General features: G+C 43.4%; 1 protein-coding gene across 2 annotated transcripts in view; it reads left to right on the top strand.

Moving 5' to 3' along the window:
* Positions 1–9,686: 9,686 nt before the first annotated feature.
* Positions 9,687–27,314, top strand: part of DUSP22 (dual specificity phosphatase 22) — a 95,332-nt gene continuing 77,704 nt past the window's right edge. The window contains exon 1 of one of the 2 annotated variants that reach the window (XM_073678694.1): positions 9,687–9,904. In XM_073678694.1, coding sequence (XP_073534795.1) covers positions 9,884–9,904 — 21 coding nt within the window. In that variant the 5' untranslated portion in view covers positions 9,687–9,883. The remainder of the gene's footprint in view (positions 9,905–27,314) is intronic. The other variant, XM_073678695.1, reaches the window with a different exon arrangement.

Raw genomic sequence — 27,314 nt, 5'->3', positions numbered from 1 at the left:
AGTGAACAGCAACAGCAGCAGCAGCTACTGCAGCAGCAAGTTGAGCAGCCGCCATCTCCACCATCTCAGCGGCGGTTTGGGGAGCCCCAAAAGGTGCATCGCCCGCGTGTTTCTGGTATTGCCCGGTCCTCAGGAAAACGAGGTTCGGCGTCTAAGTCCAGTCATCACGTCTCCAGCAGGATGGACGAATCTGCAGCCTCCAGGGATGATCCCCCGGCTGAGAAGGGTCCTTCCTCCAAATCGGTACCAGCCTTTTGAGCCACCTGGATTTCGGAATGCCATCTCCTTTCCTTAACGGCCCTCTGCATTAAAGGAAAAGAAAACGTAAAAGCAAACTACTTAAGCCGTTTTTCTCTGAGACAGGGAGAATGGGAACTAAAGCAGGATATATATATATTTTTTCCAAATAGTCCGGAAATGGGGTCTTCCAGTGGTAGATCTCTTTGCCACAAGGCTAAATCGAAAGACAAAGCCCTTTTGCTCCCTAAATCCCAGAGAAAAACCCCTGGCATTAGACTCTCTCCAAATAGCTTGTGATTTCAGTCTGGTCTACGCCTTCCCCCCATTCAATCTCCTTCCCATGGTTCTAAGAAAGATCAGAGAGGACAAGGCGAGGGTCCTTCTGGTCGCCCCCTTTTGGCCCAGGAGGCCCTGGTTCTCATGCCTGAGGAACATGTCTATCTCCGATCCTTGGGTCCTACCAGAAATCCCGGATCTCCTCAGCCAGGGTCCGATACTCCATCCTCAAGCTCCTGGCCTCCACTTGACGGTGTGGAACTTGAGAGGTCCCTGTTAGAATGCAAAGGATTCTCCTGAGATCTAGTGACTACACTAATGCATAGTAGAAAACCTGTCACGACCAGGATTTACGCTAGAACTTGGAAATTTTTTTTTAATCTTTCTCTGGTTCTACAGTTGGTACGGGAGCTCCAATTAGTAAAATTTTAGAATTTTTACAGAAGGGCCTCGAGATGGGGTTGGCGACAAGCAGCCTTAAAGTCCAAGTCTCAGCCTTAGGTGCTCTATATAACTGTGACTTGGCAGGGAATTACTGGATTTCTCGCTTTATCAGAGCTGTGTTTAGATCCAGACCGGTTATCAAAAGCAATTTGGTACCCTGGGATCTAAATTTAGTTCTAAAAGCATTAACCGGGTTCACCTTTTGAACCAATAGAGTCAGCATCTCTTAAGTCCATCTCCCTTAAAACAGCGCTTCTAATAGCTCTAACATCAGCTAGAAGGGTTAGTGATATCCAGGCTCTGTCTTCAGCCCCACCTTTCACTCAAATCCTGGACGATAGAATAATCCTTAGAACAGACCCGGCATATCTCCCTAAAGTAGTTTCCCATTTCCATAGACTCCAGGAAATGATACTTCCCTCGTTCTGTCCTAATCCAAGTAACCAAAAAGAAGCAGAGTTACATACCTTAGATGTTAGAAAATGTGTGATTAAGTACCTGTCGGTCACCCAGGCCTTCAGGAAAGATAGTTCCTTATTTATCTCCTTCCAAGGGGTGAGGAAGGGGCTTAAGGTTACTAAATCCACCATAGCTAGGTGGATCAGGGTGGCTATAACTCTAGCCTATGTCTCCAGCGGTGAGGAAGAGCCACAGGGGTTGAAGGCTCACTCTACCCGGGCGGTGGCAACCTCATGGGCGGAGAAGACTGGTGTCTCGATGGAAGACATATGTAAGGCTGCTACCTGGTCTTCTCCATCTACCTTCTATAGGCACTATAGACTGGATTTGGGTGTTTCATCCAACCTCACATTTGGGAGAAGGGTGCTCCAGGCTGTGGTCCCTCCCTAGACTTTTTCATCTCTGCAATTCTCTCATGGTGCTGTCATGGTCGACCGATAAAGTCATAAGTTACTTACCGGTAACGGGATTTTTCGGAGACCATGACAGCACCCTTATATTCCCTCCCTTCACCTTATGGGAGCACTCCTCATCTATTAATTACAACCTTTTCTCACTTATTGGTGTTGTATAAAAATGTTATTTTTATGATTGTTTTGCTATGTCTACTAACCTGGCGGTCCTCTCAATGCTCTGTAATCCAAACTGAGGCGAGAGGGAGGGCCGCCCCCTTTTAAGCCTGTAGGTTTCCTGTCCTTGGTGGGCGGATCCCCTCTCTCGTGGTGCTGTCATGGTCTCCGAAAAATCCCGCTACCGGTAAGTAACTTATGACTTTTTTTGGCGCTACAAAATGTCATATCTACCCCAAATGGTATAAAAAAAAAGCCCGGCTTTCCCGGCAAGAAAAAAACCAAGCTATTGAATGAAAAATAAAAATATTATGGGTATTGGAAACAACATTTTTTTATGAATTTTCTAATTTTGTCGACGTGTAAATAAAAAGAATAGGCAAGCTTGGTACCTCCATAATCATACTGACCTGGAAAATCATGTTCACGAATCATTTTTACCAAACAATGAATAATGAAAAAAACAAAACCCAAATAGCAATTATGGAATTGCATTTTTTTGTTATTTCACTGCTCTTAGAATTTTTTTGCCCGTTTTCCAGTACATTCAATGGTAAAAACAAGCCCTCAAATATCTATCTCGACAGAAAAATAAAAAAGATTTGGCTCTTATCTGCAGGAAAATATGAAAGTGCAAACACAGAAAATCGCCTGGTCAGGAAGGCGTTACATTTTTTGCTAAAATGAATGGTGGGAGAAAAAAAAGTGCATGTTACAAGAAGTAGCTCCTGAAGGAACAATTATGGCGAAATTGTGGCCAGCACTGATGGAGTTGTTACAGCATTTTTTGTGGAATTGCAGCAGATCCCCATCATAAAGGTGGGGGCAGCACAGGTGCAAAATACTGATGAAAACAGCCACTCACAAACCTACCAATTTATCATGGGGGTCTGCTGCATCCTGCTAGTGCATTTGTAATCTGAGTTGGTGTTGATGTTTTTTTTAAATATTGTCCGGTGTTAGCTATTAGCCATATAAAAATAATTAACCCGATCGGTAATCACGGGAAATTAAAAAAATAAATAAATCAAGAAAGACAAAATTAAATTTTTTGGTCGCTGCAATTCCACAAAAAATGGTGTAACAAGTCATCAAAATGTCATATCTATCCCAAAATGGTATCAATAAACACGTTGTCTCGTCCCGCAAAAAATAAGCCCTCACACAGCTCTATTGACTGAAAAATAAAAATGTTACGGGTCTCGATAAATGGCAACACTATTCAAAACCATCTTTTTTTGCAAATTTCAGATTTTTTTTTCCACCACTAAAATAAAAAGACTGTCCAATACACTTTGTGGTAAAAATTAATAGTGTTATTCATAAATACAACTTGTCCCGCAAAAAAAACACATATGTCAATGTGGACAGAAAAATAGAGTTATGGCTCTGGGAAGAAGGGGAGGAAAAATGAAAATGCAAAAACGGAAATTGGCCCTGCCATGAAGGGGTTAAAGGTGCACTGTGGAGCCACTCAAAAAGAACTACATATAACCTCTGCTTCAGCATAAATGTAAAGTGCCCCCTTTACAGCTTATAGTGTGGGTGACACATGGGTTCATGGCGCCACGTGCCCTTCCCCCTTTTGTGTTCATTTATTTTAGGGTAAGGAAATATGTTTCTCAACAATTGTCTGCCTCCCCTATTTTCTCCTCAGAAATGGCTTGTTTGGTATGGTCCTATGGTCCATACCCCCTTGGGTAAAGTTGTGGGTTTGGCACCCACCTTCTAGATCTTTCCATAGGTGTCAGGTGACCAGGCAGATTACAGCAACAGGGGTTTTGCGTATGCTTGAAGGTGGCTAAAAGTCCAGCTGTCCAGTCAGGCAATGGAAGCAGCCCTCATACAGTTATATGAAAAGGTTTGGGCACCCCTATTAATCTTAATGTTTTATAAAAATTGGTGTTTTTGCAACAGCTATTTCAGTTTGATATATGTAATAACTGTTGAACACAGTAATGTTTCTGCCTTGAAATGAGGTTTATTGTACTAACAGAAAATGTGCAATCTGCATTCAAACAAAATTTGACAGGTGCATAAGTATGGGCACCCTTATCATTTTCTTGTTTTAAATACTCCTACCTACTTTTTACTGACTTACTAAAGCACTTTTTTTGTTTTTGTAACCTCATTGAGCTTTGAACTTCATAGCCAGGTGTATGCAATCATGAGAAAAGCTACTTAAAGTGGCCACTTGCAAGTTGTTCTCCTGTTTGAATCTCCTCTGAAGAGTGGCATCATGGGCTCCTCAAAACAACTGTCAAATGATCTGAAAACAAAGATTATTCAACATAGTTGTTCAGGGGAAGGATACAAAAAGCTGTCTCAGAGATTTAACCTGTCAGTTTCCACTGTGAGGAACATAGTAAGGAAATGGAAGAACACAGGGACAGTTCTTGTTAAGGCCAGAAGTGGCAGGCCAAGAAAAACATCAGAAAGGCAGAGAAGAAGAATGGTGAGATCAGTCAAGGATTGCTGCAGATGGTGTCACTGTGCATCGGTCAACTATACAACGCACTTTGCACAAGGAGAAGCTGTATGGGAGAGTGATGCGAAAGAAGCCGTTTCTGCAAGCACGCTACAAACAGAGGTATGCAAAAGCACATTTGGAGAAGCCAGTTTCTTTTTGGAAGAAGGTCCTGTGGACTGATGAAACCAAGAATGAGTTGTTTGGTCATACAAAATGGCGTTATGCATGGCGGCAAAAAGCACAGCATTCCAAGAAAAACACTTGCTACCCACAGTAAAATTTGGTGGAGGTTCCATCATGCTTTGGGGCTGTGTGGCCAATGCCGGCACCGGGAATCTTGTTTAAGTTGAGGGACGCATGGATTCCACTCAGTATCAGCAGATTCTTGACAATAATGTTCAAGAATCAGTGACAAAGTTGAAGTTACGCAGGGGATGGATCTTTCAGCAAGACAATGATCCAAAACACTGCTCCAAATCTACTCAGGCATTCATGCAGAGGAACAATTACAATGTTCTGGAATGGCCATCCCAGTCCCCAGACCTGAATATCATTGAACATCTGTGGGATCATTTGAAGAGGGCTGTCCATGCTCGGCAACCATCAAACTTAACTGAACTGGAATTGTTTTGTAAAGAGGAATGGTCAAAAATACCTTCATCCAGGATCCAGGAACTCATTAAAAGCTACAGGAAGCGACTAGAGGCTGTTATTTTTGCAAAAGGAGGATCTACTAAATATTAATGTCACTTTTCTGGTGAGGTGCCCATACTTATGCACCTGTCAAATTTTGTTTGAATGCAGATTGCACATTTTCTGTTAGTACAATAAACCTCATTTCAAGGCAGAAACATTACTGTGTCCAACAGTTATTACATATATCAAACTGAAATAGCTGTTGCAAAAACACCAATTTTTATAAAACATTAAGTTTAAGATTAATAGGGGTGCCCAAACTTTTTCATATAACTGTATCTTCTTCATGGTGTTTATTTCGTGGGTGGTCACCCATGGCACATGGACCTCATGTTAAGCTTATTGGTTATTAGTTTATTAACCGATAATAAACACTGCAGCCTTTTATGTGTCAGATGTCTTTAGTTTTAGTGGTAAGCTGTTTTTTGGGGGATGGGACTTGCGCTTGTGATCCCATGTTTAGGGGGACCTATATTTTTTTCAAAATGTCTGAGTGTCATAACCACAGGCCATACAGAAGACTTAGTAGTGGCTCTACTGTAAAGCGCCAAATTAATGGAGTGCCAGTCATGCAGGTAGAATGGCTACCAAAATATACACAGACATCGAGATATCTCCAGAATACAATGGCTACCAATACATTAATACCTATGAAATCAAAGGATTACCAATAACTACATGTTACACGCACGTCGCTAGGTTCAGATAAGGGCGAGACGGGTTACATGAATTCTTTGGAATCCTGGGGGAGCCGTTACTTAGGGCGACCATAGACCATGTGCTGCAGCTTCTCTCAGGCACACAGGGGTATTGACCCTCAGGCACAGACACATAGGTTGTTTCACTTGCTGACCATACACACTTGACAAGAGTCCTCATAAACGGTAGAACAGTAGCATTTAATAAGAAGCCGCAAGGCCAGTGCAAGTTAAGTCTTATGAGCAACAGGCTCCAGTGACAAAGAGTACAGTTTCCTTAGCAGCACAGCAGTTCAGTCTTCCCAGTAGTACAGGACAGCACAGTTCTAATGCAAAGGCATATTAATGAACACAGCATTCATTACAGCACAGTGAGATGGAGGGGGGGAGGGTTTGCTGAGGGAGATGATCCCTGGGACGCCATTTCTTCCAGTCCTTATTTTTCTGCCTGACAATACTCTGCACTGCTAGTTCAGGAACTCTACCTGACCTGTGCTTAGCTTCACTCCTGACTTCATTTTTTTTAACTTGCAGGGGCGCTTTCGGAGATACAGAACACACACACCACCTTTCTCTTCGGCTCTAGCCAGACAGTAAACAATTTCCCCATGATCCCCCCTGGGGCTCTGCTAAAACACTCCCCTATTCCTGTGACTGTGTTAACCCCTCTAGTTGCTGGATGCTTCTGGAGCACAACACTTCCTGTCTCATGTGCTTGTGTTACTTCTAATAGTTGCTGAATGCTTTTAAAGCAACAGCACTACTTCTGCATGTCACATACAGGAGGAATAAAGTACACAAGTAAAAATCAATCAGAATTCACACAGGTGTGTTATGAGCCCCACTGTCTAGAATAGAAGAAAGGGGAAACTACCAAACCCCCATAATACCAAAATGTCACCTAACGGGCCTATACTACCAATAGCAATCAGGAAAAATAACAGAGTAATACAATATAGATCGACCTGTTGCAGAGTATACAAAAGGTATAGGAAAATACAATTATAAAGCACCAACCCTGAAACCAAAAAATTCAGAAACAAGAGTAAATACAACAAGTCCTACATGTCTTATGTATGTTAGAGGAGGTGGCGTGGGCAGAAGATACCCTACATGCATAGTTATACCAGTTCTCTAACATACGTAGGACTTGTTTCTATTTATTCTTTTGCTTACTGTATTTTTTGGCCCATTTCCCTTTGGATTAAAGGGTTCACAAGCCTGCAGGTACATAGTGTGGCTGCAGACTTTTAGCAGAAAACTGGACAACCCCTTTAAGGTTTGGTGCTTAATTACATTTTTATATACAGGTGCTTCTCACAAAATTAGAATATCATCAAAAAGTTAATTTATTTCAGTGCTTCAATACAAAAAGTGAAACTCATATATTCTATAGATTCATTACAAACAGAGTGATCTATTTCAAGTGTTTATTTCTGTTAATGTTGATGATTATGGCTTACAGCCAATGAAAACACAAAAGTCATTTTCTCAATAAATTAGAATAGTTAACAAAAAAACACCTGCAAAGGCTTCCTAAGCGTTTAAAAAAGGTCCCTTAGTCTGTTTCAGTAGGCTCCACAATCATGGGGTAGACTGCTGACTTGACAGATGTCCAGAAGGCAGTCATTGACACACTCCACAAGGAGAGTAAGCCACAAAAGGTCATTGCTAAAGAAGCTGGCTGTTCACAGAGTGCTTTATCCAAGCATATTAATGGAAAGTTGAGTGGAAGGAAAAATGTGGTAGAAAAAGGTGCACAAGCAACCGGCATAACCGCAGCCTTGAAAGGATTGTTTAGAAAGGCCATTTGGGGGAGATTCACAAGGAGTGGACTGCTGCTGGAGTCATTGCTTCAAGAGCCACCACACACAGACGTATCCAGGACTTGGGCTACAAGTGTTGCATTCCTTGTGTCAAGCCACTCATGACCAATAGACAACGCCAGAAGCGTCTTATCTGGGCCAAGGAGAAAAAGACCTGGACTGTTGCTCAGTGGTCCAAGGTGTTGTTTTCAGATGAAAGTAAATTTTGCATTTCATTTGGAAATCAAGGTCCCAGAGTCTGGAGGAAGAGTGGAGAGGCACATAATCCAAGCTGCTTGAGGTCTAGTGTGAAGTTTCCACAATCAGTGATGGTTTGGGGAGCCATGTTATCTGCTGGTGTAGGTCCACTGTGTTTTATCAAGACCAAAGTCAGCGCAGCCGTCTACCAGGAAATTTTAGAGCACTTCATGCTTCCCTCTGCCGACAAGCTTTTTGGGAGATGGAAATTTCATTCTCCAGCAGGACTTGGCACCTGTCCACACTGCCAAAAGTACCAATACCTGGTTTAAAAACAACAGTATCACTGTGCTTGATTGGCCAGCAAACTCGCCTGACCTTAACCCCATAGAGAATCTATGGGGTATTGTCAAGAGGAAGATGAGAGACACCAGACCCAACAATGCAGACGAGCTGAAGGCTGCTATCAAAGCAACCTGGGCTTCCATAACACCTCAGCAGTGCCACAGGCTGATCGCCTCCATGCCACGCCGCATTGATGCAGCAATTGATGCAATAGGAGCCCCGACCAAGTATTGAGGGCATTTACTGAACATACATTTCAGTAGGCCAACATTTTGGATTTTAAAATAATTTTTCAAGCTGTTATAAAGTATTCTAATTTATTGAGATAATGAATTTTGTGTATTCATTGGCTGTAAGCCATAATCATCAATATTAACAGAAATAAACACTTGAAATAGATCACTCTGTTTGTAATGACTCTATATAATATATGAGTTTTACTTTTTTTCACTTTAAGAACTGAAATAAATTAACTTTTTGATGATATTCTAATTTTGTGAGACGCACCTGTATGTTCCATACACTTTGCAGTAATTCGATCTATTCCGTTTACTTTTATTTTTTTCTGATTAATACTGACATTACAGGATTCTGTTGTGGGCAGTTTCCCCCTTTCCATTAATTATGGGTAGGGGCGCTGTTAAAGGGGTTGTCCAATTAAATGAGGCCTGGCACATATCCCCCCAAAAAATTAGTTTGTCACCTTGCCCAAATCCCCATGGTGCCTCGAATCTGCCACCAGTTTCCGTTTAGTTCCTCTGCTGTGGAGATTTGCCTTTTTTCTATTTTGGTGGCAGATTCAGGGCTGCACAGGTAAGGCAATAAGCTTATTCTTTTGGATATGTGACAGTCCCTCGTTATAACCAGTTATCGCCTATTCACAGTATATACAGGTGGTATATAGGTGATATATACGTAGGTGATAACTGGTTGATTAGTTGGGTCCAACCGCTGGGGTCGGCAGAATGGGGACCTTTATCCCTGTACACGCTGGGATCCCTGACCATTCTCTCCCCATGGGGAGCTCAGCAGTCGTCAGTGCTATAGGGAGTGAAGTTAGTGGTGGTCACCAGGACCCCCATCACGGCATTACTACCCTCACTGGTGTATGGGGCCCTGACATTCCCTTTGGCAGCCCTGGTGGTCACACCTGTGCACTGCTGCTCCATTCCAGTGGGGATAACCACTCCCTGATCTGCTGATTGGTGAAGTCTTTAGCACTACCAACCCAATGGGTGATAAAGCTGATTGTTTGGTAAAAACAAGTTGTGTGTTTTTCGTTTTAGTCCTCTTTTTGTTCAGTAGTTAGTAGTAAAAAGATGTGTAGGCATTGTATTATGGAGGAGCTAGCTTTTTCTTCACGTTTCTCTCTTTCATGAAAACCGCAGGCACCAGGACCTACAGTGTGACCATGACCATCTTTCGTTACATTTCCCGCAGCCGACAGTGCGAGTCCAGGCGGCGGCCAGCAGAGGTCAGCACCGAGCAGAGGCAGGCCAGTGGGAGGCGGAGGCAGCGCGGGCGAGGCGGGCTGAGCAGCGGCAGCTGGTACGGACAGGAGCGCTGACAAGTCCCTGAGCGCGGACGTGACCGTAGAGCAGAGCCCCGGGCGCACGTGTACTAGCGGCGGCGCCGGTGACGCTTTGCTTCCTGGTGTGCGTGTAGGTCGCTGCAGTCACAGCCATGGGCAATGGAATGAATAAGGTACGGTACTGCACGACTTCTAAGCGTGTGTGTCTATGAGCGGCGCTGTGTTGTGACGGCCCCACCCTCTGTGTGGTGCACGCTCAGCCTTGTGGCAGGAGCGAGCGTACATGTAAATACGGGGGGCAGCGGTGACGGAGCTAACAGTATGCGGGCACCTGTGACGTCACACGGGGGTGTGGCTGCAGAGGCTTCCTCATAGCTGCTGTATACAGGCAGTAAGCTGACAGGTCACGTGGTGTGATGTCCCCACCAGCCACGTGTCTTCGGTGACAGGACCTACCTGTGGTCTGTGGGACCTGTAATATGGGAGGGCAGGGGTAGAGGGGCTTCTTACCTCAAGATCTGGACAGTACACAGGAACAATCTCCAGTGTGTTGTAAATGATCACTGGAATCAGTCATCAGAAATCCCTATATTAATTTGCCCATTGTCTCCCCAGTAATCAACCGATCTCCCACTGGAGGAGCAGGCCGCAGTCATCAGAAGTGCTCTGCCAAATGGCGGCTCCCCATAGCTTTTATTCAGATGGTAACCTAAGAAATAGTTGTGTACAAGCCCCAGAAATCCTCCAGTTCTGTACAATCACAGTTACTATCAAACAGGTGAGGCTCAGTATTAGGGCTCATGCTGACGTCCAAGCACGGACTATCCACGGCTCTCCTGACCCTGCACCTGCTGCCAGTCCCTGCACTGCAGTCCATGCTTGGACCACTTTGCATGGACATCCGAATGAGCCATTAAAGAGGGTGTTTAATGAAAATAAGTTACAACTAAGGGGTAGGTGATAGGGGTCTCAGAGATCGGGCCTCCGAGATCTATCGATTATCAGAGTGGGACACTTTTATGCCCGCTAGAATGGTGTAGCAGTGCACATGTTCATTCCCTATGTGGCTGCCAAGCTCTGAGCTTAACTTTTTTGACAGCCCTATAACTAAAGAATCATAGAATCATAGAATGGTAGAGTTGGAAGGGACCTCCTGGGTCATCTGGTCCAACCCCCTGCTCAATGCAGGATTCACTAAACCATCTCAGACAGATGTCTGTCCAGCCTCTGTTTGAAGACGTCCATTGAAGGGGAACTCACCACCTCTCGTGGCAGCCTGTTCCACTCATTAATCACCCTAACTGTCAAAAAGTTTTTTCTAATATCTAATCTGTGTCTCCTCCCATTTAGTTTCATCCCATTGGAGCAGTAGTTGGGCATGCACGCTACCATTCTACTCTAATGGGGATAAAAGTGCCCATTCTGCCAATTCTAGCAGTTAGATCCCCACTGATCTATAATTATAGGTGATAACTTCTTTTCACCTTAGAACCCCTTTAAAGGGAATATGTCTACAGGATTAAACCTCCTAAGCCATCTATATGGTCATGCAGATTTTAGAAAAGTTTAATAAAATGATACCTTGATATCTGCGATTTGATCTCTTATTCCAGAGCAATCCACGTTTTTGTTATACGTAAATGAGCTGTAAAGATCTACAGTCATGGCCAAAAGTATTGAGAATGAGACAAATAGTAATTTTTCCAAAGTTTACTGCTTCATTTTTTGTAATGGCAATTTGCATATACTCCTGAATGTCAAAGAGTGATCAGCTTAACAGCAATTACTGTACTTGCAAAGTCAATATTTGCCCAGAAAATGAACTTTAACCCCCAAAACACTTTTCAACATCATTGCAGTCCTGCCTTAAAAGGAGCAGCTAACATCGTTTTCGTGATTGATCCATTAACACAGGTGTGGGTGTTGATGAGGACAGGGCTGGCGATCAATCAGTCATGATTAAGTAAGAATGACATCGGGGGCGTGGCCTGGCCGGGCATGTGAGTAGAAGTGAGGCAGAAGAGCTCCTATAACCCTTTCCTGTAATCCTTCCTGCCCGAGGGAATCATTGCTTCTAAAAGATCTCACCAGGTGGCCTGGGGTCTCAAGAGTGCGGGGGAGCAGTCGGTGGTGCAGAACGAGATGACCCGGCGAGATAGCAAGCAGAGGCAGTCGGCTGGCTCATCACAGCATGAGGGCCAAAATGGTGCCGTGGCCTCTGAGGCGGGAACTGAAACTCCAAGGCAGCGGGAGAAGCGCATGGAGGTGGTGAACAGGCTCTCCAAATATGCGCATGGCGGAGGAGCTGAGGAGCTTACACCCGACCGGAATGTGCAGTCATTAAAAAGCACGGTAACTGAGGGGGGTGTGGAGAAGGCTATTGAGAGGGCACACAGGGTCCCCACCAGACCTCCACCGCCTGGGGCACTGCCACGTACAGTTTTAATCAAAATGCTGCATTTTCGTGACAGAGATAAAATCCTACAATTGGCGCGGTCGGCTAATGACTTATGTATAGAGGGGGCGAGAGTGTCCTTCTATCCTGATTTTTCGGTGGAGGTTCAAAGGAGACGCGCCCAATTTCAAGATATCAAGCGCAGATTGAGAGCACTGCAAGTACCCTATGCAATGCTATATCCTGCACGGCTGCGAGTCATAGCACTGGGTGAAACTCATTTCTTTGATTCACCAAAGGAGGCTGCAAAGTGGCTGGACTTAAAAGAGAGACAAATCCGGACGGGCTGACGCCAATTTTGAGAAGATTCTTGACAGAATATAATATAATAATTCAAGAAATTTGAATTCTAGTGGATAATACTCCGCTGTTGGCTAATGAATCTCTGTTTATAAATGTTATGATTATTATTTTTCAGTTTTTGTATACTGCTTATAACTTGGCTCTCGTATATACCTCGGGCAGGCCAATATACCGTATATTCCGGCGTATAAGACGACTTTTGAAGACTGAAAAATCTTCTGTCTAGTCTGGGGTCGTCTTATACGCCGGTAATGCTTTTGAACTTTCAGAAATTGACATGCGGGGATACTCTGGGGGTGTTAATAAGCTGCCGTGGCCGTATCCCTGCCATGTCGGAGTTAATATAAGGTGGAGGGAGTTAAAATACGGCGGCGGTAGGTCCAGACAGTCAGCGCTTCTGTGCTGAAACGGACACATCGCTGCGTATTCCCAGCTCCGGACACAGCGCAGGGCTTCTGTGCCGACAGCTTTCACTTGTCACAGAAGCGGTGCGCTGTGTCCGGAGCTGGGAAGTTCGCATCGCTTCTGTGACAATATATGAAAAGCCGGCAATTCAGCAGCGGCATAAGCCGGCACCCGACAATTTATAACAGAAAGAATAGAGCTTCACACATAGATTAGATAGATAGAAACATGTCAGTCACATATATATGAAGTACAGTGACAATGCTGGTTACTGTACTTGTCATCTAGTGTTAAAATAACGGATTTATTAAAAAAAAAATTGGCGTGGGGTTCCCCTTAATTTTAGTCTCTAGCGGAGGTTAAGCAGACAGCTGGGGCAAATGTTTGAAGCCTGGGAAGGGGGTAATACCCACGGAGCTTCCCAGGCTACTAATATCAGCCCCCAGCTGAATACCTAGCCTTTACTAGCTATTAAAATGGGGGATCCCAAAAAAATGACGTGGGGTCCCCCCTATTTTAATAGCTAGCAAAGGCTAGGCAGACAGCTGGAGGCTGATATTAATAGCCCAGGAAGGGTGCCATGAATGGCACCCTCCCAGGCTAGAAACACCAGCCGTCAGCCGCCCCAGAAATGGCGCATCCATAGGATGCGCCAAATCTGGCACTTAGCCTCGCTCTTCCCACTGCCCTGTAGCGGTGGCAGGGGGTAATAGGGCTGGGGTTGATGTCAGCTTATAATGCCAGCTGACATCAAGCCCAGGTTAGTAATGGAGAGGCGTCTATAAGACACCCCCATTACTAACCCCATAGTCAAAGTTAAAAAAAACACAAACACCCAGAATAAAGTCCTTTAATTGAAATAAAGACACAAATCTTTATTGTTCTAAATTAAACCATACTTACCATCACGCCCATTCCAGCTGAAGCCAACGATCTCCTGCAATAAAAGAAAAATAATAAACCAACCTCATCCTTACCTTTCCATGGTTCCCAGGACGGGTCCAGCTCTGCTACATCGAGATGACAGGCTGGACCGCAGCAGAACGCTGCCATCCAGCCTGTCATCCCGCAGACACTGAGAAGCGCAGGCATGCTTGCGCTCCTCAGTGTCTGGCTGTGACGGCATCCAGATGAGCCGACAATGAACTCAGCTCACCTCCTGGACGTCCGTCACTGACAGCGTGGGAAACTTCTACTGCGCATGCGGGGAGCAGGAGAATTTTCCCACGCTGTCAGTGACGTGCATGAGGTGAGCCGAGTTCATTGGACATGATCTCGGCTCATCTGGATGCCGTCACAGTCAGACACTGAGGAGCACAAGCATGCCTGCGCTTCTCAGTGTCTGCCGCATGGCAAGCTGAACGGCAGCGTTCTGCTGCGGTGCAGCCTGTCATGTGAATGTAGCAGAGCTGGACCAGTCCTGGGAACCATGGAGAGGTAAGGATGAGGTTGCTTTATTATTTTACTTTTATTGCAGGAGATCGTTGGCTTCAGCTGGAATGGGCGTGACTGTAAGTATGGTTTAATTTAGAACATTAAAAAATTGTGTCTTTATTTCAATTAAAGGACTTTATTCTGGGTGTTGTGTTTTTTTTAATTACTTTACTAGAAATTCATGGTGGTCATGTCTAATATTGGCGTGACCCCATGAATTTCGGGCTTAGGGCCAGCTGATAATGCCAAGCTGGCCCTAACCCCTTTATTACCCAGTGAGCCACCGCACCAGGGCCCTGGATGAGTTGGGTACAGCGCCAGAAGATGGCGCTTCTATGAACGCGCCATTTTCCGGGGTGGCTGCGGACTGCAATTTGCAGCGGGGGGGGGCCCAGAAAGCTTGGGCCTCCCTGCGCTGCAGATTCCAGCCCCCAGCTGCCTAGTTGTACCTGGCTGGACACAAAAATAGGGCGAAGCCCCACGTATTTTTTTTTTAAATTATTTCATGAAATAATTAAAAAAAAAAAAGGGCTTCCCTATATTGTTGTGTCCGGCCAGGTACAAATAGGCAGCTGGTGGTTGGGGGCAGCCCGTTCCTGCCTGCTGTACCTGGCTGGACACAAAAATATGGCGAAGCCCCACGTCAACATTTTTGGGAAAAATTAATTACAAAATTAATAATTTAGGGACTGCATCTTTATTAACCCCTCAATTGTCATTTAGTGTTAAAATAAAGGATTTTTTAAAAAGAAAATTGGCGTGGGATCCACCATCATTATAGTCTCTAGCGGAGGTTAAGCAGACGGCTGGGGCAGATGTTTGAAGTCTGGGAAGAGGGTAATACCCACGGAGCTTCCCAGGCTACTAATATCAGCCCCCAGCTGAATACCTAGCCTTTACTAGCTATTAGAATGGGGGACCCCCCCAAAAAATGACGTGGGGTCCCCCCTATTTTAATATGTTTATGAGTGACAGTTTTCCTGCTATATACCTGCATGTCATAAGAATTTAAATTAAAAAAGGACCATGTTAAATTCAAATCTGTTTTTTTTTAATTTTTACCGGTGTTTGGTATGCGTTGGAAAAGGGGTAGTCTTATACGGTGAATATATCCTAAACTCTATATTTTAACAGGAAAGTAGGGGGGTCGTCTTATACACCAGGTCGTCTTATACGCCGGAATATACGGTACTTATATAGTTGTTGAGGTGCTGGTTTCACCTACAATGTATAGGCAGGGTTAAGACACTCTGCCGTTTGAATGTTCTGGGAACGTTGTGTGGGGGGGAAATGAGGGAGTCTGTGATACAACTTATGTCGGGGCGCCTCGTGTGCTTAAGGCCTACTAGGCTGCATGAGGCTAAACACCAGACTCTTCATGTTTCGGCTGTTGGTATTCATTTGATTAAGGGGGGGGGGGAGATGTTAAATGAGGTAGCGATGGGGGGTAAAAGAACAGAACTTACTTTGATTGGTGCAGACTGTGTATTATTACAATACCATAATCTTGATGATCAGACACACGAGTGTGTACAGAGGGGGGCATGTGACAGTTCATTTTCAATCGTTAAAACATGGTTAAGCAGATTAATGTAGTATCCTGGAATGTTAGAGGTATGGGAGATCACAACAAAAGATTTGCGGCACTTAAATATCTTAAGGAATATCGGGAGTCGATAATCTGTCTGCAAGAAACGCATTGCAATACGGAGGCCGCTGCGGCACTGAGCAAGCTTTGGAGGGGGCCAGCCTATCATTCTATACATAGTACTTACTCTAGGGGGGTTAGTATATTGATTCATCCTAATTTACCTTTTGAATGTGAGAGAAGTATTTGTGACAGGGAGGGAAGGTATGTATGTCTAGTGTGCAGAGTGGCTGGGCTTAGAATTTGCCTAATTGCTCTATATATTCCTCCACCTTTCTCTATACAGACTTTGCGCCAACTATTCCCGTGGATAACGGAATTTGCTACCATACCCCTGTTAGTTATCGGTGATTTTAATATGTATCTACATGCTGAGCTTGATAAGTATAGGGGTAATGTGGGGGGAGGGACTGCTCAAGAGACATCGTTGGCAAGGATCCTGCAGGAAATCAGTCTGGTAGATGTGTGGCGGGTTCGTTTCCCAAATGTTAAGCAGTATTCGTGTTATTCAGCATCCTATTCCTCTCTGTCCAGAATTGACCTGGCTCTGGGAAATAGTCATCTAGTCCCTCTAGTTACTACAGTAGAATACTGCACGAGATTGTTATCTGATCATTCCCCATTATTGGTTGTTCTAGGGGGCGATCCTGGCACCATAAACAGAAGGGCACTGTGGAGGTTTAATCCCTACTGGCTGGACGTATTCGGGGAACAGTTAGATTTAGCAGGTAAATTGGAGCATTTCTTTAAAGACAATATAGGCTCTGCTCCTTTAAATACGGTATGGGAAGCCATGAAGGCGTTCTTAAGGGGGATCCTGATTAAGGAAATTTCCATGATCAAATCCAAAAATAGGGCTCGTACTCAGGAGTTGCGGAGGGAAGTAGACATATTGGAACAGAGGTATGTTGGGTCTCCAATCATAGAGAATAGGGAACACTGGACTCGGGCACAGGCTACACTAAATGACCATATATTGAAACAAGCAGAACATAAACGTTTTTTTCTTAAACAGCAATTTTATGTGGAGGGAGAGAGTGCAGGGCACTTGCTGGCCACTATAGCCAAGGCCCAGACTGGGGGTCCTATGATTGCAGCTATCAGGGATACTAAGGGTGTGGTAATTACTGATTCAAAGGCTATAATGGAAGAATTTTTTCAGTTCTACAGACAATTATATGCTTCCAAACTGACTAAGGCGCAAAGGGACATAGATCTATACCTTCATGATATGCAAATACCATGCCTAACAGATAGCCAGAGAGAACAACTAGATGCACCAATCACCCTGGAGGAGATGCAGGAAGCTTTAAAAGATTTTTAAAATAACAAGGCCCCTGGTGCTGATGGGATCCCCGCGGAAATTTATAAGGAGGCTGGGGGGGTTTTACTTCCCAGGTTACTGGAAGTGTTTAAAGAAGCGAGGGATAGGGAGGCTAACATAGTTCTTTTGCCAAAACCTGGAAAGGATGCACTAAACCCCGAATCATATAGGCCAATATCCTTACTCTCGGTAGATGTAAAAATTTTAGCTAAGGTCTTGGCTACCAGATTGGTGGTGGTTATTACACATCTGGTTGCAGAAGACCAGACTGGGTTTATACCGGCCAAGTCGACGGCAATTAACTTGCGTCGGCTTTTTCTTAATCTACAAATGCAGTCACAAAATGCAGGTGGTAGGGCAGTACTATCACTTGATGCCGCTAAGGCTTTTGATAGTGTCGAATGGGAGTATTTATGGGCTATTTTGCGAAAAATGGGGTTCGGTACTGGATTTCGGGCCTGGGTACGGCTTCTATATAACAATCCGGTAGCTCGCATTAGAATTAATGGTAATCTTTCTGGTAGCATTGAAATGGGCAGGGGCACGCGTCAGGGCTGCCCATTGTCTCCCCTACTGTTTGCCCTGGCTATGGAGCCATTGGCTGTTAAGCTTCGTTCCAGCAGTGAAATTCAGGGTTTCCGCTACAAAACACTGGAGGAGCGGGTGGCCCTATACGCTGACGACCTTCTGTTGTTTTTGGGTGACACGGAGCAATCTCTGATGACAGCTATGAATTTAATAAGGGAGTTTGGAGATCATTCTGGCTTACGGATTAATTGGGACAAATCAGTTCTTATGCCGGTTGATGGTTTGTCTCAGAATACTAGGGTAGGGAGTACTTGCTTGAAGGTGGTGCGAGAATTTAAATATCTCGGAGTTAGAGTGACCACATCTATCGGAGATTATATTCCTTTAAATTTACTTGAACTGCTTACTAAATTTCAACAAAAGGCCAATACTTGGAGCAAACTTCCCCTATCAATGGTAGGTCGAACTAACTTAATTAAAATGGTGTTAATGCCCCAATTATTATATATCCTTCATAATTCACCGGTTTGGATCCCCATGAGAATATTTTATAAATTTCAGGCACTGTTTCGGGAATTGATCTGGAAAAAAGAGGTGGCCAGAATCAGTTTGGATACACTTCAAAGGCCCAAAGATCAGGGGGGACTAGCCGCACCTAATCCATGGATATATTTTCTAGCTTCTCAAATGCAACAGCTCTGGTTAATCCAGGGGAACCTAGATAAACTGATACGTCTATTATCACACAATCTGCCAATTACCTCCTTTCTAGAAACAGGAACCTCGGGGTGGGATGCTAGGCGACACCTCCCGACCCTAACACTTATGGGGAAAACGTGGCAGAAAATCAAATTGTTGTTGGGAATAAAAGGCTTTACCCCGTTTACCCCGTTGTGGCATAATGTGGGCCTTCCAGAGATCCATAAATTGAAAGGATTCGGAATATGGGAAAAATTGGGAATAACTAATGTGGCGCAAATATTAGAGGGGGAAATATTTAAATCGTTCCAACAGATAAAAGAAGAATACTGTATTCCACAAACTAGTTTTTACTTTTATCTCCAATTGAGGCATGCATGGTTTGTACAGCCGCGACATATGCAAAGTAAAATCCAACATCATCTACTGTTTAACACATTATTATGCCATAGAGGTGGGAAGGGATTGATTTCCAGAATTTACGGGATACTTATGCAGCAATTTCAGTGGGACAGACCCTTAAATGTTAAGGAGAGGTGGGAACGCGACATTGGTACTATAACCTCGGAAGAATGGGAAGATGTGGTGGGGAGCGTTCCGATACGATCTACATGTGAGGCACATAGACTTTCACAGTTGTACTTATTACATAGGGTATATAGAACCCCCAAATTTCTACAGCGCATTGGGGTAAGGAATGACAGTATGTGTCCGAAATGTGGAGAGGAAGGAGCAGATCTTATGCATATGATGTGGACGTGTAGAAAGGTCGCTGTATTCTGGAATGAGTGTGTGCAATACATTAATGATGTGTTTGAGTGTAATTTACCCCTATATCCTAAAGTGTGTGTATTAGGCCTTGTAGAAATAATAGGATGTGAAGAGGATGAAATAATAGCTGTTAAGAGGACTATACCAGGTCAGAAAGCTTATAGCTGCACTTTGGTTGGATCACTCCCCTCTCAGGCTCCAGGAATTTTTGGATAGAATGCGCCTTTTATTGAGATTAGAAGAGGGAGTGTACAAAAAGCGGAAGGCTATACGTAAATTTGATAAAATCTGGGGTAAATGGAATATGTTTCATGGTTATCATATTATGTCTATTTTAAATATCACTTGAGTTTGAAATGTTGTGGTCTCTCATGTTCTGTATAACTAATTACTGATTATCAGATATTAAGCTCTGTACCCATGGATCAAATTATTAATGCTTTACCAGTCGGATAAGCTATATGATGGTATATGGTCTGTAACAAAAATTTACTTTTGCCATATGGTTCTTGGGGCTGTTATGGGTGGGGGGAAGGGGAACGGGTGGGTCTTGAGAGGCACTGCTAGTTTAGTGATGCCTCACTGTTGTTTATGTATAATGTTATAAAAAGTTTTTTTAATAAAAAAATATCTGATTTAAAAAAAGTAAGAATGACATCACTGGACACTTTAAAAGGAGGCTGGTTCTTGGTATCATTGTTTCTCTTCAGTTAATCATGGTCATCTCTAAAGAAACACGTGCAGCCATCATTGCACTGCACAAAAATGGCCTAACAGGGAAGAGTATCGCAGCTACAAAGATTGTTGACTGAGGTGCAATCTATTGCATCATCAAGAACTTCAAGGAGAGAGCTTCCATTGTTGTCAAAAAGGCTCAAGGACGCCCAAGAAAGACCAGCAAGCGCCAGGACCGTATCTTAAAACTGTTTCAGCTGCGGGATCGGACTACAAGCAGTGCTGAGCTTGCTCAGGAATGGCAGCAGGCTGGTGTGAGTGCTTCTGCACGCACTGTGAGGCGGAGACTCTTTGAGCAAGGGCTGGTTTCAAGGAGGGCAGCAGAGAAGCCACTTTTCTCCAGAAAAAACATCAGGGACCGACTGATATTCTGCAAAAGGTACAGGGAGTGGACTGCAGAGGACTGGGGCAAAGTCATTTTCTCTGATGAATCCCCTTTTCGATTGTTTGGGACATCTGGAAAACAGCTTATTCGTAGAAGAAGAGGTGAGTGCTACCACCAGTCTTGTCTCATGCCAACTGTAAAGCATCCTGAAACCATTCATGTGTGGGGTTGCTTCTCAGCCAAGGGAATCGGCTCACTCACAGTCTTGCCTAAAAACACAGCCATGAATAAAGAATGGTACCAGAATGTCCTCCAAGAGCAACTTCTCCCAACCGTCCAAGAGCAGTTTGGCGCCCAACTATGCTTTTTCCAGCATGATAGAGCACCTTGCCATAAAGCAAAGGTGATAACTAAATGGCTCATGGAAGAAAACATAGAGATTTTGGGTCCATGGCCTGGAAACTCCCCAGATCTTAATCCCATTGAGAACTTGTGGTCAATCATCAAGAGACGGGTGGACAAACAAAAACCAACAAATTCTGGCAAAATGCAAGCTTTGATTATGCAAGAATGGACTGCTATCAGTCAGGATTTGGTCCAAAAGTTGATTGAGAGCATGCCAGGGAGAATTACAGAGGTCTTGAAGAAGGGGCAACACCGCAAATATTGACTTGCTGCATTAACTCATTCTAACTGTCAATATAACCTATTGGTACTCATAATATGATTGCAATTATATTTCTGTATGTGATATAAACATCAGACAAACACTAATAAAAACCAGAGGCCAGCAGATCATGTGAAAATATAATTTTGGTGTCATTCTCAAAACTTTTGGCCATGACTGTATTTGCTGGGCATAGATCTCCCAGATAATCTGCTTCCAAAGTTAATTTAATTTTTTATTACACTGCTAGTGGTGCTTTAATGTAAGTCCCCTGCCCCTGTCTGATACTCGCCTTCTGATGTTTTCATCCACTGTTTCATGAAGCTGCATGGAGGTCACTTTTCAATACAAGTCTGAGCCTCGTTCTGGCTCCCATAGACTTGCATTGAGAGTGTGTGACCTAGCTTCTGACTTCTGGCCAGTCAGAAGCTGCTGTCACAAAATGGTATGGGGGAACCGGAGCAGTGCTGAAAAATGGTAAAATTGCCGGAGGGTGAGTATATGACCGGGGGCTTACATTTAAAGTGCCACTCCAGTGCAGAAAAAAAACAACACTCTGGAGTGGTGCTTTGAATGAAAGTGGTATGTGAAATGTAATGTACCAGTGTGAGACATCTAATGGCTGATGGTCTGTTCTCATAATCAGATCAAAACTAACACAGTACAGCAGAAGTGAACTTTCTCATTACATTCATTTTCAGCAGCACTTATCCTCTCATAGTGCTGTCATCTCTGGTGCAGAGCTGTGCCTGATTATAACTAACATAGTACAGTGGAGTTGAAACTTGTCTTATTACCAACACAACAAGCACATTTGCAGTTGTCTTCTCACAGTGCTGTCAGCTCTGCTGTACTGCCCTTCCCCCACACTGACTGCTTGTGAGATGGAAGCTCAAGCAGTATGAGGGGACATATGCTGCTGCAAGTGTTTTTGTAATGAGACAAAGTTCACTTCTGCAGTACTATGCCAGTTCTGATCTCACTGCAGATGTGTGATTATTAGATGTCAGTCTCACTGGTTGCTCCCCCCTTTAGTTACAATAATCTGATCAGATTCTCATACAGATCAGTGTCTGGCCCATAGTCCTGAACAGCTCATTTACATATTAGAAAATGTGGCTTTCTCTACAATAAGATATCTGATCGCAGATATCAAGGTATCATTTTATTTAGCTTCCTATGACCTACATGCCCAGTGACGGCTTAGTGAGTTTGATCTTACTGACAGATTCCCTTTAAGTATGTAAGAAAACAGCATGTCAATTTATTTTTTCATTCTTCTCTTTATCCATGTAGATTTCATATCCATACATTCAACATCTTGAATATTTGATAATATAATTGATGGAGTAAATAATAATCATATCACCACTGTGAATCAAACATCCAGATTGTGATGTGGGGTATAGCGAGCTTCCAGACTGCAGTCAGAGCTTTGGTGTAGACCGTCCATGCGCATGTGAACACTATGAGGAAACGACTGAAGGGCAGAGGCGCTGCCTGACGCTCCGACGGCATACACCTGCGGTGACGTTTCGGGGGGACCTCCCCCTTTCTCAGCCTGACGTTGTACTTACGCTATGCTTTGCTATACATGCTTTGCACACAGTGACCCCAATAAAGTTACCATGTCACTTATACCACAGTGAACACTGTATTAAAGAAACCCAAAAATGCAAAAAATAGGAGTATTTTTCCACCAAAAAAAGTTTATTACAGTTAAACCAAAACTGAGCCATTAAATAATATAATTTGAACTCTCATAAAATCATACTGCTCAAAAAATATAAGCCATTTGACCATGGAAAAAGTCATTAAAAAAAGAAAAAAAACCCCTCTGCTCTGTCCATAATTGCCCAAAATAGCTGACCGACCAAACTTGCACAGACCCCAAGTGCACCAAGGGTTACAATAACTTGGAAGATCAGTTGAACTTAAGAATTGCTCTTGTAAGATAGCTGTAGGGAATTTGGAAAAACTGTTTATCCCCCCCCCCCCTCTCGTCCGTCCTTCACACTGATCTGCGTTGGTGAAGACCGCTGTTTTCCTTGTCATGGGTAGGTTCCTCTAGCTTTGTCTTCCCCTGAGGAATATGATAGTACATTCCTTTTGGTGTCATTACACTCAGTAGTAGCGCCATGTGCTTCTGTAGCTTTTGTTGAAATGCAATATGTTGCATGCCTGGGCTGCCGATGGCATGTTGTAAGCTGAGCTGCCCAACAGCTGAAGGACTGACTGTAAGCTATTTGCTTTTGTGACTAGTGCACTTACTAGTGATTGCTCAGATGGCACAGACATATAAGTGCATCTCGCAAAATTACAATATCATCAAAAAGTTAATTTATTTCAGTTCTTCAATACAAAAAGTGAAACTCATATATTATATGGAGTCATTACAAACAGAGTGATCTATTTCAAGGGTTTATTTCTGTTAATGTTGATGTTTATGGCTTACAGCCAATGAAAACACAAAAGTCATTATCTCAGTAAATTAGAATAATTAACAAAAACACCTGCAAATTCTTCCTAAGCATTTAAAAAGGTCCCTCAGTCTGTTTCAGTAGGCTCCACAATCATGGGGAAGACTGCTGACCTGACAGATGTCCAGAAGGCAGTCATTGACACACTCCACAAGCTCCCAGAGTTCCAATTTTCATTTGGAAATCAAGGTCCCAGAGTCTGGAGGAAGAGTGGAGAGGCACACAATCCAAGCTGCTTGAGGTCTAGTGTGAAGTTTCCACAATCAGTGATGGTTTGGGGAGCCATGTCATCTGCTGGTGTAGGTCCACTGTGTTTTATCAAGACCAAAGTCAGCGCAGCCGTCTACCAGGAGATTTTAGAGCACTTCATGCTTCCCTCTGCCGACAAGCTTTTTGGAGATGGAAATTTCATTCTCCAGCAGCACTTGGCACCTGTCCACACTGCCAAAAGTACCAATACCTGGTTTAAAAACAACAGTATCACTGAGCTTGATTGGCCAGCAAACTCGCCTGACCTTAATCCCATAGAGAATCTATGGGGTATTGTCAAGAGGAAGATGAGACACCAGACCCAACAATGCAGACAAGCTGAAGGCTGCTCTCAAAGCAACCTGGGCTTCCATAACACCTCAGCAGTGCCACAGGCTGATCGCCTCCATGACACGCCGCATTGATGCAATAATTGATGCAAAAGGAGCCCCGACCATTAAGTGCATTTACTGAACATACATTTCAGTAGGCCAATATTTCGGATGTTAAAAACATTTTTTCAAGCTGTTATCATAAAGTATTCTAATTTACTGAGATAATGACTTTTGTGTTTTCATTGGCTGTAAGCCATAATCATCAATATTAACAGGAATAAACACTTGAAATAGATCACTCTGTAATGACTCTATATAATGTATGAGTTTCACTTTTTGTATTGAAGAATTGAAATTTAATTTTTGATGATATTCTAATTTTGTGAGATGCACCTGTATGTGCAGCAAGGCTTCGGGGCATCATTATCAGACTGAGGCCTCGGATACAGCCTAGATCCCTTTGCGACCATATTGTACCTCCTTATACCCACAGTTTTACATGGGAGGGTAAACATTGCCTCGAGAAGGCAGCACAATGCAATGCTTGCTGTCCAGCCTGTGCTGACCTCGCATCGTGCTGCAGGACCAGAATACAGTGCACTTTCCTAAAGGGTTAACAGTACTCAAAAATTTACATGGCACAAACAGCTGGTAAATTACAGGAGATGTAGTAAGCATTCAGGCTTTGTGTGCAAGGACTTGCTAATTCTAGGGTAAACCTGGGGTAAATGCACACGCTGTGGACTAGATGCGGATTTTCCACTGCGTAAGCGCAGTTTTCCTCTTTGTGTCCAGAGGGAAAATGAGTAGATGGGAAGGTAGATTTAAATAATAGGCCCCACCATGAAGCAGCAATCGGCGGGGCTTAGATTGAACAGTCTTTCTGTGTTGACAGAGGAGCCCTTTTTAAAAGTCCTGCAAAATCACAAGCTTATTCTCCCACCTACAAAAACACAAGAATATCTGCTTTTTGAATGGTGTTTTGGGTGCAGAAAAAAAATGCCGCATGTTAAAAAAAGCGTAACTTGTAGGCTATGTTCACACTAGGCGTTTTTTCAGCATTTTTTTTAATGCAAATTTTCAGGTGCGTTTTGCAGTACCAGCAAAGTCTATGAGATTCCAGAAATCTTATGCACACATTGTTTGATCAGTATTCTGTGCTTTGCATAGTTTTTTGTACAATAGAGCATGTCACTTCTTTCAGCGTTTTTTCAGCATTTTTCACACATTGAAAAAAACGCCTAGTGTGAACATACCTATCAGATTTTGCTGCGTTTTTAGTGGGAAAAAAAAGTATAGCAGTATGTGAAACTCACTTATTTTTGTGATTTTTACCATCTTGTCTTTGTCACCTGAGATGGCAGATAGGATATTACAGTTTAATTAAATTAGTTATGTGTATAGTGTAAACATTGGCTGAGCTTTGTGTGAAATTGAAAAATACCTGTGGCCCACGGAGGTGTGAAATTGAACAGTCTCTGAGCAATTCAATGGCAGACCATAGTGTGCAAATAAATTAGTGTCCTGCAATCTCATTGCACTGCCAGTGTCTTAGGTAAACTATTTACCTCCCCCCACTGTTACATTTGTAATTCTGGTTAATATGATTTCACATATGTCTTGCATTGGTGACCTGTGTTCATGCTTCTGTCTTGGAAGCAAAGCTGAACTTTGGGATCCTGAAAAATGCACCAAAACCTGCGTTTTTGACGCAGCTTTTTTCCTGCAGAAGAAAAATGCTGAAAAATCGCTTAGTGTGAACATAGCCTTATAGTTGTTAAAAAAAAAAAAAATTCTCAAATAGATAACCAACCCCTTTTTAAAAATAAACCATTGCCGCAACACTCTCTCACAGCCCGCAATCAGCTGTTATCACAATCGGCTGCGTCTAAGCACACATTCTTAGGCCTTTGGCCTTATTCACATGTCAGTATTTTGCATCAATAAATGTGAAACAAAATCGGGAGTGGAATGTATCGACAGAAGAAATCGAATGGAAAGATTCACACCTGTTCTGCGCTTAGGAGACGCTCCTAGTTTTTCCTTACAAATTCTGATGGAATACAGCTCAAAATTACTGATGTGTGTATAAGGCCTTAGGCAACAAAAAATGCTTCTATCTGAAGATGTAGAATATTTGCGTGTAATCAGTAAGTTCCCAGTTTTTATCAGTATCAGCTAAGCTATGTGAAGGGTTTATAGGCTTATAATACTACAATAAGGCTATGTGCCCACGATGCAGAAAATTTCTGCAGCATTTCTGCATCTCCCTGGCAGAAAAAACGCATGCAGATTGTACATGCGTTTTTCCTGCAGAATACATGCGGATTCACATGCGTATCCACATGCGTTAACGCATGTGTTTCCGCATGCGGACTGACGAGCACTTTCCAGGCGATAGCATCACTTGGAAAGTGCTTGACAACTAGGTCACACTGTATAAATCCATGCAAACAGCATGGATTTATATAGTGTGACCGTAAAAATAAAAAAAATAAAGCTATATTCACCCCCCGATGCCGCCGCATGTGCTGTCGCGCTCCTTCCTGGTTCCTTCCTGGCTTGCCGGCATCTCGCGAGACAGCTTGCGGTCACATGACCGCGACGTCATCTCAGGTCCTGGAAGGTAAGCGCTGCAGGGGCCGCCGAACAGGTGAATATAAACTTTATTTTTTATTTTATTCTTTTTTTTACAGGTACAATGGTACCCAGGTCTGGATGAGAGTCTTCTCTCCTCCAGAACTGGGTACCATCCGCACATTGAGACGCATAGAAGCCGCTTGTACAAATGTACTGACACGGATTCTATGCGTCTCCGCAAAATTAATGAACATGCTGCGGATTTATGAGCGCTGCAGAAACTCTGCGGAAAAATCCGCAGCATGTGCATTGACATTGCGGAATGCCATTGGGGACCATGGGGTGCGGATTACCATGCGTTTTTGAAATTCCGCAGCGGAAACGCATGAAAAACGCATCGTGTGCACGCAGCCTAAGACATAACAGATGAGGAAATGATGTAGCATATAATATTTAAGAACAAACACAATCAGCTCACCCTTGATGGAAAGTCCCTGTGAGTTTCAGTGTTGGAAGTACGAGATCACATCTCTGGTGGACGTTAATCCATAAGCAAAACAAGAAAGTAGTATGCAAAAACAAATTGGGATCATCTAATTTGTATTACATAGCATATAAACACTTACAAAAATAATTTTTTAAAAA

This window comes from Phyllobates terribilis, unplaced genomic scaffold (assembly GCF_046119375.1).
Source record: "Phyllobates terribilis strain yellow unplaced genomic scaffold, ASM4611937v1 Scaffold_4__5_contigs__length_816908805, whole genome shotgun sequence".
NCBI lineage: Eukaryota > Metazoa > Chordata > Amphibia > Anura > Dendrobatidae > Phyllobates > Phyllobates terribilis.
The sequence above is the reverse complement of the archived record's forward strand: the minus strand, read 5'-3'. Positions and strand labels throughout refer to the sequence as shown.